We start from the raw sequence: 14312 nt of genomic DNA, 5'->3' as shown, positions 1-14312 counted from the left end.
AAATATAGTTTAAAAAACTAAAAAAACACGCTTTTAAAGTACATCGAACTAAAAAGTTAAAAATAATCTTTAAAACAATATTGAACGAAAAGTAGTAGAATTATTGTGATAAAAGCGTGGGTGCTTTGTGCCATATTTTTCGTATATTGAGCGCCTGACGCTTTTATCACAATAATACTAGTATTTTTTGTTCATAATTATTTTAAAAATTATTTTTAACTTTTTAGTTCGATGTACTTTAAAAGCGTGTTTTTTTAGTTTTTTAAACTATATTTNTAACTTTTTAGTTCGATGTGCTTTAAAAGCGTGTTTTTTAGTTTTTTTAGACTATATTAATATACATACAGTATCAGTTTCAATTCTAACTATTTATAAAATTTTTGCCTTATTTAAATTATGATAATACGTTTTTATATTTGACAGTTGGTAACAAAGATTATGATGCACTGTTTCTGTAACATTGAAAAATAAACGATGTAATCTATAGTCTAATCTTAGTAGTTTACCAATAGATTACAGCTTAATTATTTTTCTATTTAAGTTATTTTTTCTCACTATGAACCGATGGATGTATGATGGAAATTTGTACAAATGTCATTGTGGTTTAAGTGTAAATATTCGGGATAAACCTAATAGTTATTTAGAATCGAGTAACACGCAATTTGTCGTGTGTCGTAAAGATTATACTGATCCGACGCGTTGTCGATACTTTAAATACATGGCTAAAGATTATCACAACTGTAATTGTCATACCCAAGCATCATTATGCATTACTAGTTCAGGAAGTAATAAGGACAGACCGTATTACTGCTGTGCAAAATCGCGTACGGACCCACAAAGATACAATTATTTTAAATGGTATCAAGATGAATACTGAAATTTCAATATCTAATGTAATAGTATTTTTTTTTGTTTTCAACAAGTGTTAATTGATATACATAATATACAATTCTAAGTAAAACACCACATCGTGGTCTTTTTTTTTTTTTGCTCAACTTGAATTAACTGAGTTTCTTGTTATTACCTAATCACTTATATAAAATTTTATGAAAACCCCATTTTTATTTCGTATTGCGTAATTTTGATGTGCGTAGTTTTGAAAAAAAAAAATTTGGAAAATCCTTATTTTTAAAGTTAATTTTGGTTTTAGGATTTTTAGAATGAGGATATTATGTAATAATTACATCATTACAGTTTCACAATAGTATCATGAGAAAAAATCCCAAAAATTAACAAAAAAAAACTATTGTTGAGCTATTTTTAGTTCTTGACGTTTCAACTTTAAAAAGCTATAACTTTTGAACCAATTTTTTCCGACAATTTTTTCAAACACTTTTGAAAAAAGCATTGAAAAATACACGTTTAAAAAAAAAAAAAATTGAAAAAACTCGATGGGGTGGTAAAATGTATTCTTTCCTTTAATAAGATATAACTAATCAATTTTTAATTAATTAAAATCTAGTATTTGACATATTATATTATTTATGTATAATTATTTACCATTTTCTTCAATTAAGTGTAATCCAACATTTTGAACGTGAAAACAATTATGAAGAAGAATTCTTGGCAATTCAAAGTTTAATAAATGTTGTCCATTATACGAATCACAAGCTGATATAATGTATATCAATTTCTGTAAATAATAATAAAAATATCAGAGATCTTTTGTTTATATTATTACTTATATATATAACAATGATTGATAATCTTAAATGATTTTTAATCTAGAAATCCAGACAAGTCAATAATACGATCAAAAATAACTAGAGCTATAGTGAAATTTTCTTGAATAGAATAGCTTAATAAACTCATATATTAAGATCACGATTCATAACTTAAATAGTTAATTAAGATAAATATGTCATGGTTCTTACCATTATAATTAATAATTGTAATGATATGATCTTCATTTTATTTAACTGTAAATAATATAATAATATCCACTTTAAAATATTATGCTAAAGAAACAAACAATTTTTAATTAAAACACTATTAACGATAGTAACTTAATTTAAGTGTCACCAATTAGTAACTTAGTATTTATTTGAAATAATACTGAAATTATGAAACCATTGTACATTTTTTAGACGATTATTTGAAAATAAATAAAATTTACAAATAAAAGATGTTTTTGCTCAGACCTGATATTTTATTAATTGTAAACCATTGAACTATTTTTCAAAATATTTAACATTAAACTATTATATATGTAGTTACCATTAAAATTATTCTTGCTCTTTTGTTACAATTTGTGCCAATATTTTGAAGTATATTTAAGTGTTTTAAAACCATCAGCATTAAATTTATAGGAAGCTTAAAACTCATTTTAATTTTGTGTTTGTAGATTCAAGTGTATTAATGCGACATCTAAAATAATAGTCACACTTTTTTAAAGTAAAAAAAAACTATGTCAGGTAATTTTTCTTTGACTGCAGTCCAACGCATATAATCAAAATCAATAGTATATGTATGGCAGGTACGGGCCTTCAAAGGTGCAGACAATGACGTCATCTATTGTTCCTAGAAAACAATGGGTGAACAGGTGAGATACAATCCGTCATGGTGACGTCACACCTGACCCCCTGGCCACGGTGCCTGTTGGAGCTGCATCCAGGTGCATCCAAGTGCAGTTTATGATGTTATCCCCCTAGCTGACGTTAGACTTTAACACTGACCTAAGGTAAGCCCTATGGTGGGCCCTGGTTGACGTTAGACTATAACACTGACCTAAGGTAAGCCCTATGGTGGGCTCTTTGTTGACGTCACACCTAAAATTTGATATAAGGTATGCCCTATGACGTCAAACCTAAACTCTGTGCTAACATAAGCCCTATGATGGATCCTGTTCGCCCTATTACGTTGTGATTGTGTCTTGCGCTATGACGCTTTTGCCCGACCGGTGCGAACGCGTCCTAACTCCACCGTCGAATCCATACATGTCCTAACATTATAATAATAATAATAATAATTTCGCGCCCTATGACGTCATACCTAAACTTTGATATAAGGTAAGCTCTATGACGTCATACCTGAACCTACTTCATTTTCTCATGCATTACTCTATGCTATGATAACNTACATAAGCCTTATGACTTACTCTATGCTATGATAACGTGAGCCCTATGACATGCCCTATCACGTCGTGATTGTGCCGTCGGCAATAACACTGTCATGCACGACTCTATATAGTACTACAACGTCGGGCGGCGCTTCACCGACCGATCGAACGCGCCTTAACTCCATCGTCGGATTCCACAGCTGTCAAATCGATGTCGGGTTGATCAAAAAAGAAAGTTCATTTTCCAGAGTACCTACACGCAAATGGTTAAACGTGTGTATAGTACACGTCGAGTCCGTGCGTTTGATATGTCACAACCCTATATACCGGCGAGCCAATTCACCCCCGACGGTGTGGTTTAAGTTTAAGTCGATATTTCGTAAATGATAAACACCCCTTCTATGTGGTTCGACTACACATTCCAGACATTCCGACAGTTGTTGTGTTTGATAAAAACACCGAACACGTGCGTAACGCGTAGGCGCAATATCTCATAGAATTACTACAAGGTCGTTTGTTGTTTACAGAATTGACCCTGTGCTGTGTGTGTACTACTATATACCCTTTTTTTGAAACATTGAAATATAATATACGGTTTTTATTGATGCGTACTATTTGTACAGTACAAATAGCCATCGCCTGTTGATTTTGAAATTAATGTGTTAGTTATAGTAAAAGGAATCTATAACAAAGGTGACAATTGTGACTGCAATATTATTGTAGTATCCTTCCGCGGTGGACGTCAATCACATGAAATATTTACCACTAAACTACGAGTAACCTGATGACATCAAAAGTGACCGTACGTTTGTACACCAAACACAATGGACAGTGTCAGCGGCAGCACAACAGTCGAAACGTTGTGGGAGCATATTAAATAGATGGACGCTTCGCGTATCGGATTATTTTTTTGTATAACGGCTGCAACAACCTATTTGATTTTGCTGCATTTCACACAAACCGTTGACAGCAGCAGATATCAGATTGTTAATAGTAGCGACAGCGATAGNTTTGTATAACGGCTGCAACAACCTATTTGATTTTGCTGCATTTCACACAAACCGTTGACAGCAGCAGATATCAGATTGTTAACAGTAGCGACAGCGATAGCGGATACGAAGATGCGGATGACATCGACAAAAAAATAATTTGTTTGTAAGAACTAATCGTTTGGACGCTTTCGGTCGAGATTACATAACAATCGAAGATAGTGTTTTTATATTGGAAAAACGTATCAAAACAGTTGAATGAACGTACATTTGAATGTCAATGGGTGTTATTTAACCAAAATAGCAGACAAACAAAATAAGATAACTAATATTTTTTAAAATTATTTTCAGGATTGTATTATATATATTACAACTGATATTGTACTACAAATATAGATACATTTTCTACAAATGTAGAAAATGTACTATACTAATACACTAATAGATTTTTCAAAAATCTAAAAGAGTTGTAGTATTTATACGTGTTGATATCTACCAAAAAAACAGACCATAATAATTTTTTCTACAAAGTTAACAAAATGTTTTTTTTTTTGGTCGTGTTTTTTACACACAAATTATTTCGGTTCGTGTTAAGGTCCTTCTAAAATTAATTTGCTCAGTTTAATCATTCCTTTGTTTACGACTTACGCTGTTGTACGGTCATACGTTTACTATCGATGTGTATTTGATCCAAAATGGATAGTGGAAAAGAAACGTATAATGGGTATGAAAATCGTCTCAATGAAAATTCAGGTAAGAAATAAAAACTGTATGATATGACAATCGAAACTAATTTTACGTGAAATTACTTTTCCATTTTTCTCGTTTAGGATATGATGTTTGTGGATTTTACTGTTCGACGTCTAATGATCAGCAGCCTAGAATTAAACTCCCTAAACACAAAGAGTTTGCCGATTATAACACTCGTTTAAAGACTTTTGAAAACTATCCAAAAAAATTGGAATCAAAAATATCAGGACTTTGTGATGCTGGATTTTTATACATAGGTATGGGACTATATAGTATTGAATGCATTATTATGATTGGTACATTTATTCAAATACATTATTTATAAGTGTATATAATTTTTAGGTAATGGACAAAATGATCAAATGTTATGTTATTGCTGCAGTCAAGGTTTGAAAGATTGGGATGATGAAGACGACCCAAGGGTAGAACATGTACGTTGATCTCCTAGCTGTACTCATTGTTATGTAAAGGACAGTTATTTATCCCAAATAATAAAATAATGAAATAAGACTACTATTATTTGTTAATCTTATATAGTATTGTAGTTTGAAAAATAAATAAAAATTTTTAATATTGTATCTTGTGTGTTATATGAAACTGTATAAAAGGTACCGTGTGTAATAAATAAAAATATCAATTTTTGATTTAGTAAAAAACATATTATACTACTAAATTTATAATTTGTATAATCTAAAAGGGTTTTTGTATTTACAAGTATTCAAATCAACAATAAATCAGACACGTGTGACTTTATCAGCTTTATTGTATTCAAATTATGTGTATATATGTATTTATTTTCTAACTTAAAAGAGAATTAACAAAAATATTGCTAATACTCGCGTGTTTTTATCTTTTACACACAAACCCTTACATCCAGTCAATATTCTATACGTTTTTTTAACGTTAAAATACGTTTTACTTTGCTATCTACAACATTGTGTAAAATAAACAATAATATCTATGTAAGGAATTTATTGATCCCCACTAGTAAGATATTGAATTCCTAGGGACTTTTATCCCAAACAATTAACTTTATTGTGCCTAAAAATATAAATTTTATTATATAACTGTAGAAATAACCCATTGTCTGTTCATTCACTTTTTGGTTTTTTTATGGTGCTCTCCATCATCTACAACTGTGTTTCATGGCTATTCCTGTGCATTTTCAACAGTTACTGAATTGTAAGTAAAATTTTAAAATTATCATAATGTCTTCACGTTCAATGAATCTATTTATTTTTAATAATCTATATTACTGTTAAATTTCAAAAAGTTTTTTCATAAATTAAATTTGTTTACTATAACTCGAAATAAATTAAAAATAATATATATATATATATATGGTACTTGCATTGAATGGTAAAATTACGATTACATTTGTTGAGCAAATAAAATTTTCATTCGTCTTTTTAGTAGTAATTTATTTTTTTAACCCTTCGATGTATTTATTTATTTCAAAAATCGATAAACTGGTGAAAATTTGCCAAAAATTTGATTTATTAAATACATTTTATTTTATTATAATCTAAAATAATTTATTTGATTCTAACCAGTTTTAAAATTTTTTTGTTACACAATTGTAGTCCGCACAACTAATTCATGATTAAAACTAAATTTTGATAACTAAATGATTGGACACTGTTCTGCCAAATTCAGTGTTTATTTTCGACGACGTGGTTATGGAAAAACAAAACGTAATGTGCGATTATTTTGCGCGTGGCCGACACAAAAGAAGAGTTGGTGTGTTTTTTCTCTCACAGACATTGTCCCACATACAAAAACAAATGTTACGAGACAATGCAGATGTGGTGGTGTTGTTCCGACAAGACGAAATCAACCAACGTCATGCATACGACGAGTACGTGTGTTGTGATTGGAAATCTAACGAATTCAAAGAGTTTTGCAATCAGTGTTGGAAAAACGATAAATACGGATTCGCAGTGATACGTACGGAATTTTATGGTAATAGTGGTCGATACAGATACAGGTTGGACACGTACGGACAATATTAACACCGCCGACAAGAAATCAAAGATGGAACTGTTGGACCAAGCCCGGGACAATGTCAGACGAAAATATGCAAAATTGCGTCGTGGTGAGTCAGAGTCGTTGACTCGCATTCAGAAAAAACTAGCGCCAATAATAGAACCATTGAATAGGATATCCAATGTTGTTAATGTGCAATAGCAGCTTCAGCATCAGCAACAAGAAAATAGCTATTCAAAGTTATATTATGCACATCTTATGGAACAGTGGACAAAAAATCCATTGAGAGATAAACAATACGGTCCTAGAATGCATATGGATGGTAAGCTGAGCATTGGTAATGAAAACGATTTACGTTTAAACAACGTTTACAATAGTACTCGTGTCGTCTGTCCTCAATTCGTTGTTTTGACTCGAGTCTCGAGAAATTCGATATATAACAATAATGGCTGTTTCCCACGGGTAACAGTTTTGGTAACGTAAAGTAAATCAACATGATCGGTGCTCGTACGCGATTTAGTGATACGCAACGGATACACGTTATTTTTATCGTCCAACGCGAACACATTGACCGACATTAACGGGTTATTACGTTCAAATCGAATAATTTGTTTCAATGGTGTAGGAAATTCAATGCCATCAAAACGTATATTTGTGGATTTTTCCAGATCAATGTAACCTGCATTCCATTGACCTTTATTTTTTTTATTCTTGTTGTAATTACATAAAATTGCCCATTTAAAACACTGCTGGTCGGCGTTTCTTACGTTTATGACCGCAAATTTTCGTTTGATACATTAAATTTAATTACATAAGCTTTAATTTAAGATATTGAAATGTCTTATTAGTAATAGATTTTTGGAAGACTTTCAAAAGTAAAGTTGAAAAAGTTAATTTTTTGTAAAAAAGTGGCCATTTAAAACACTTCTTGTGGACAGGTAATGTTCAAATTTTCACAAAAAATATACTAAATGATATGTAAACACCTAATATATTTATAAAAAAAATTGTTTCTATACGTCTATTTTTCAAAAGGTAATGTCAGATTTAATTAAAAAATATTGAAAAAATGTTGAATATTACCGATTTTTAGCTTCGATGCGAATCTGAGAAGGTATTAATTGTAATGCGTAATCTAATAGTCCAGGCGCACAAGTTGATATATAATGAAATATCACAAATTTACAGTAAACCGAACTAATTGCGATGATGTGAAAAGTATTAGCGCTACCGTAAACAAACGTTATATTAGACACCCTTATTTAATTGGGCTGCCGTTTAATTATACTAACGACTATATCTATATATGTATAGATATCGATATCACACAGTCAACGGCAAAAATAATTTTAGGAGCGAAGACGTAAAACTTAAGCGGAGAAAACGCACAAAAACTTAAGCGTAAAAGAAAACAAAATATCGAACTAACCACTCGAGGTTAACGTCGGAAAACAACAGAACGCAATATCAGTACTTCATATTTGGCGATGGCCTTGTCACGGTGTCAAGGCCGGGGAGATACCCGATGACAACCGATTGTCATAATAGTAGCTGGACGGCTGATATCGTGAGAGACACCGGTGAGCGCCACACTAGAGCATAAGGCGGTGCCATGTCAACTCTCCCCCACCAAGCCGTCAGTGTATTTCTGACCCGGGCGGTTTTTGTAAACATTATGTCACATCATACATAGTAGTTATAAACAATTGTAACTTACCGCCATGTGTCTTGTGTGTGGATGATCATTGATGTTGCGTTTGACACTTACCGTATAAGACTAAAACAGTCAGTCTCCTTGGCAAGTGAGAGTAGACTATTTGGTCAGGTCATCCGTAACCTACGGATGACCTAAGGACCGAGGAGATAAAGGAAGGAAACGCCTCGCCCGATTACTCGGGGCGAGGGTTTTCAGAAGGGGAACGAGGTAGAGGAGGAGGATCAGAAGAGGATGGAGCCGTAAGGACGTCCACGACGCGGCCCATGTCGTCGATGTCCATGAGGACAGGTCCCGACGTCAGTACTGTTGAGGGCTGCGTGGAACTGGCGGTCCGGACGATGGCCGACAGCAGGAGTGCACGAGTTCATGGACGTTGGTGTTGGAGGCGCCGGTGTGGCTGGTGGACGGACAGTCGGTTCCCTCTCGCAGTCTTTCCGCTCCTTGAAGGCCCGGTTGATGCGCTCACTCCGACATATGTCAGAGGTGGAAGCTTCTTATAGCCCGGATGAGTAGGTGATGCCTGGGTGATTCGAAAGACGTGCTCGCCACGTCGGACACTCTGTTACTGGTGTAGGATGAAGGAGCGGGACGGTCAGCGGTCCGATTAGTAGCTGGACGGCTGATATAGAGAGAGACACAGGTGAGCGCCAGCCTAGAGTGTAAGGTGGTGCCATGTCAATTGTACTATGATGTGTTTTTTTTGTGTGCGTGTGTCTACTACCACTTTTTCTCAGCTCTCACCGAACCGATTTCTTTCAACGATACGTCAAAAAATTATTTATCTTATCTTTTTACTTAAAAATTCCATAACTTTTTCAAAAATGACCAAATCAATATAATTTTTTTTATAGATGCATGATGTCTATACCTATTATTTGATATATTTTTTTATACATTTGACCCTTTGGAATCAAAATGACAACTTTTTTACAAAAAATTTAATTTTTCAACTTAACTTTTAAAAGTGTTCCAGACATACTGACACTTATATATATATATATACTAGGGTGACCCTTAGCTATATGAGAAGTTTTTTTTTTTTTAATATTTGTTAGTGCCACCCCCTAGAATTATTCGAAAACATGAAAAAATAAATTGTACGAAATTTGGAGACGATTGGTCAACTCTAAGACGTGCCCCAAGGGGGTTAAAAATAACCCCCAAGGGTGATTTTTTAGTTTTTTATGTCTATCTCAAAAACTTTAGCTTTCGCGAAAAAGTTTATTCGACCTTTTTTGTAGGTATACAATTTTTCTATAAAAAGTATTGATACAAAAATTTTCGAAAAGTTCTTATTTAGCCCTAAAAAAATAAAAACGTATATGTTCTATTCTTACCGTTAAAACTGTTAATTTATAATTCGTTCATTATAAAAACATAAAACAAATTCATTTAACCGTTGTTTTAAATTTAATTTTCTATACATTTTTAATTCGACATTTTTTCTATTATTTACTATTCAAAACCTACAATTTTTTAAAATTTTAATTAAAAAAAATACATCAAAGTAAAATTAATACCGCCTCAGTTTCACATTGAAGCTAAAATAATGTTCACTTACAAATTTATATACAACCAGAAACTATTTACAAAGAAAAAACGTACTAAAAAAATTTACTACATATTTTAAATAATTTATCTTTTTTAAAATTCTTGGCANAAAACGTACTAAAAAAATTTACTACATATTTTTAATAATTTATCTTTTTTAAAATTCTTGGCATAATGTGTATTTATTGCAATTAGGAAAACAAAGACGGTATTCTGTAACAATCTGTAATAGGTATTATTTTTGTGGTTCGACTTTTGTTAAAATATTGTTATACTCTTCTATGAGTTTCACGCCCCTCTCTGCCAAATCATTTATATCTTTTAAAATATTTACTATTATTTTTTCTCCGATATATTGACTGTTGTCTTTCCACAACAAAGGATTGATATTTAAAAAATCTATTTCAATGTCATATCTTTCAAACAACTTTTTTGACTCAGTTGAAATAAAATCATCTATACTTATATTTTTAAAATCATAAATTTCATTTACTCCTACTACTATACGTTTGTTTGTACATAGATCTTCTTCCGATTATTTAATGAATTTATTATTTTAATTTTAGTATCTTCACAAATTTATCTTTACAAATTTATATACAACCAGAAACTATATAAACTTGTAATAAAAATACATAATGAACGAATATTATTTAAATAATTAACTCTTTGATTGACAATTTAAATTGTCCCCGAAACAAAGAAAATTTCAAACAATAAATGGCCTTGGCCATCCAACGAGCAGAAATTTTAAAATAAATTCTATGTAAAGCTGTTTCACTAAAAGGTATTGTGACCAATTCTAAAATTTCCTTATAGTCATCTCGAGGTTAGTATTTTTTAATTGTTCAAAACAACCATGATGGTTGTAACGGGTAAAGGGAAATCAGGGTTCGATTCCAGAGAGGGAGTCTGAGAAACGGCTACCACATCCAATGAAAGCAGCAGGCGCGCAACGTGGAGGTAGTGACGAAAAATGACGATACGAGAATCATCCCCCGTAATCGGAATGAATACACTGCATATCTCTTAATGAGAATAAAGTGTATTAATATATAAGTTTTAATAGTAATTAGAATATATATATATACATGTAAAGGGACTTAAGTACGTAAACGTGTCATGCATGAGGTATAGCCGTGTTTTGTTAGCGGGCGTGGCGGGGGGAACATTATACACGAGGCATATACGGCGGCAGAGGCGTCGGCTGTAGGAATATTTAAATGAATATATATATATATATATTAATATTAACAGCGATGGTAAGAATATATAATCTTCGCACAATATCGCGGCACTTTTGCTGGGGTCTACGACGCGATGTCCGGTGTGATCTTCGGGCGTCAAAAGGTTAGCAGCATAGATGACGACAGTGCGCGAGTGCGGATCGGTTTGTTGATGTTGTCACTTTGACAACGAGAAGAAGACTACGGTATCATTAATGGCGGGACGTCGTCGGACGTGCGGCACTTGCTGGACTTTGCACCGAGACGTAAAACGACGCGGGCCGTGTCAATCACAATAAAAATTTGTAAAAATATATATAATTGATGACAAGCGCGCGTTTACGGGTTGGAAAATATTGTTGTCTACGAGCGGTGAGCGGGGTGGGGTGAATGCGTTACGACCGTCTAGTCTCAAGGCCGTAGACACGTGCCGTGTGGAAAGTTACAAACATCCCACAACATACAAGTGACACTAATATAAGCGTGTTAAAAACAATTATATTTTTACTGTGTATTATGTTAAATTATTCATTAATAATATTTAAATTACAGTTACAATGCCTACTGTTTTCTTAAAATTAAACAAATATTCTAGCTTTTACTCTTTTAGGTATCGTAACTCAAAACTTAATAAAATAAAAAGAGATGAATGTGACGTGGTTAAAATTGAGAGTGAGAGTTAAAAAACCAATTAGCTACCTGTATTTGTAATCCCTTGTGTTTAAAATTTAAATTTGTGTTTAAAAGCTCCACATAGCTTGAAATCGCTCATTACCCCTCTTATTGTAATGATAACAATCGTGTCCGCCACTACCGGCACCTTGCTGTCATTATGTTTGTGTCCGCGGTTGACGTTAGATCGTACCGTTGAGTCCAATGACTCGTAGCCAGTGATCTGGCATAGTTTTCTTTTGTTGAGTTTTTTGTCGGCCTGTATAGGCGAAGCCCCAACGTACGTTTCATTAAATACTCAACCCACTTTTGGAGTTGATATTATTAGCGTTCAAACGCCGGTGGTGTTGTTCTGTTGTTTGGTCCGTTCGTGCGTCCTGTTGCTGGGAAATTTATCGTGACGCGCATAGTTGTTAACGTCGTCCAAGAAGTATTCGTTTTGAAGAGCTCTAAGCATCGCAATATCATCACGCGAGGGATGGAGTGATGTTACTCCTTTTTTTTAAGTTAATGTTTTTACTACATGTAATTGTTTAATTTATATATAATACGTAATAGAATCATGTCGTTAGTTAGAATAGAATAAATGTCTTTAGTTTATTATTCGATTGTCAAGTAAAACCCCCGACCCGTCATTTATGTTAAGATAACTAACTTAACGTTTAAATATTAAGTCTTGAAATATTCACTCTGGGAATTAGAATTTCATTGTAATATATTTTTACACCTTGTGTATTATACATGTATATTAACTCAAAAATTTGAAACTTTAAATGTTTATATCTAATAAACAAATAAAGTTTTATTAAACATGATATTTACTATTAAATTATAAACTCAAACATTGTATTAAGTTCAAAATATGTGTTCCTATTTAAAAAAACAAAGTTGTCACCCTTACCAGGCATAAGAGATGGACTTGAAAAGTATTACATAATTAATAATTCAAGAATAATGTGTAACTAAAGATAACCAAAAAAATAAAAAAATGTTTAAATTATTATTATTCTGTAAGTAATTCAGTGGGTTATGATAAAAAAATCACTCTGTATACATAACATCAACATAGTTTTTTTTACACGTAAGATTAGGGTCTATGCAATTCATTTAATTATTAAAATTATAACAAAAAAAAAAAAAGATGACGAAAATAATTAGTAGATTTCTTTTTAACACGCTTATATTAGTTTCACATGTATGTTGTTTGTATTTTGTTTGTATGTTGTAAGTTTGTAACTCCACGCGGCACGTGTTATTATGTCGCGTATGCCGCCACTTGAGACTAGACCGTCGTAACGCATTCACCCCACCCCGCTCACCAGTCGGCGCCTACACTATTTTTTTTCTGTATAATTTTGAGTATTTGACTGACCAACACCGTGCGTTATACGCCGCGGTGCAAAGTCCAGCAAGTGCCGCACGGCCGACGATGTACCGCCGCTAATGATACCGTATAGAGATGGAAAGTTTAGTTCATTTCTGTGAATAGTTCATTAGTTCATAGTTCATTCAAGTGAATAGTTCAAATGAACTATNTGTACCGCCGCTAATGATACCGTATAGAGATGGAAAGTTTAGTTCATTTCTGTGAATAGTTCATTCGAGTGAATAGTTCAAATGAACTATTCTTAAGTTCACTAATTTTATTGATCATGCTGATATTGTTTGGCAATGAACTATTCATTTTATCACTATTAGTATAGCAGTACACAGTTCAGTTGTAGTTCACACTACTTATGGGCAATTAAGTTATAAACTAACCCTTAACCTGAACATCATAAACTAAGAAAAAATTATTATTAATACCCTCATGGCTCATGTTATCATTATCACCTAATTCAAGGTAGATATACTGACCAGTAGTCTTAAGTTAAATCAGAAATTTGATCTAATATTTTTACATAGTATGAATTTATTTTATTGTTAAACAGTTAAAAACCCTGTAACATTTTAACAATATAATTTATTTGTTATCTAATTGTAAACAGCTATTAACCATTTACAGTATTTCGAACAACGAACCACAAAGAATTTTTAAAGAAGTTCGCGAACTATTTCATTTATACATTGCTACCAATTTTTTTCGAACTGTGAACTGTTAAGTTACAGGTACTGAAACAGTTCAGAATAGTTCATCTAAGTGAATAGTTCAAATGAACTATTCGTTCACGAACTTAACATCTCTAATACCGTAGTATTCTTCCTGTAGTCAAAGTGGCAACGTCAATAAACCAATCTCCACTCGCGCACCGTCGTCATCAACGCTGCTAACCTTTTGACGCCCGAGGATCACGCCGGACATCTCGTCGTCAACGCCAACGAAACTGCCACGATATTATGCGAAGATTATATATTCTTACCAT

General features: G+C 32.6%; 1 protein-coding gene across 2 annotated transcripts in view; it reads right to left on the bottom strand.

Annotated features, from left to right (window-relative positions):
• Positions 1 to 2379, bottom strand: part of LOC126894488 (uncharacterized) — a 4419-nt gene extending 2040 nt beyond the window's left edge. The window contains exons 1-3 of one of the 2 annotated variants that reach the window (XM_050665551.1): positions 2218 to 2379; positions 1875 to 1919; positions 1501 to 1633 (exon numbers count right to left, since the gene is read on the bottom strand). In XM_050665551.1, coding sequence (XP_050521508.1) covers positions 1501 to 1633; positions 1875 to 1919; positions 2218 to 2325 — 286 coding nt within the window. In that variant the 5' untranslated portion in view covers positions 2326 to 2379. Of the gene's footprint in view, positions 1 to 1500; positions 1634 to 1874; positions 1920 to 2141 lie in introns of both variants that reach the window. The other variant, XM_050665552.1, reaches the window with a different exon arrangement.
• Positions 2380 to 14312: the final 11933 nt, after the last annotated feature.

This window comes from Daktulosphaira vitifoliae, unplaced genomic scaffold, assembly GCF_025091365.1.
Source record: "Daktulosphaira vitifoliae isolate Bord-2020 unplaced genomic scaffold, ASM2509136v1 Scaffold_1, whole genome shotgun sequence".
Taxonomy (NCBI): domain Eukaryota; kingdom Metazoa; phylum Arthropoda; class Insecta; order Hemiptera; family Phylloxeridae; genus Daktulosphaira; species Daktulosphaira vitifoliae.
Note: the sequence above shows the minus strand (reverse complement) of the source record. Positions and strands in the feature narration are given on the sequence as shown.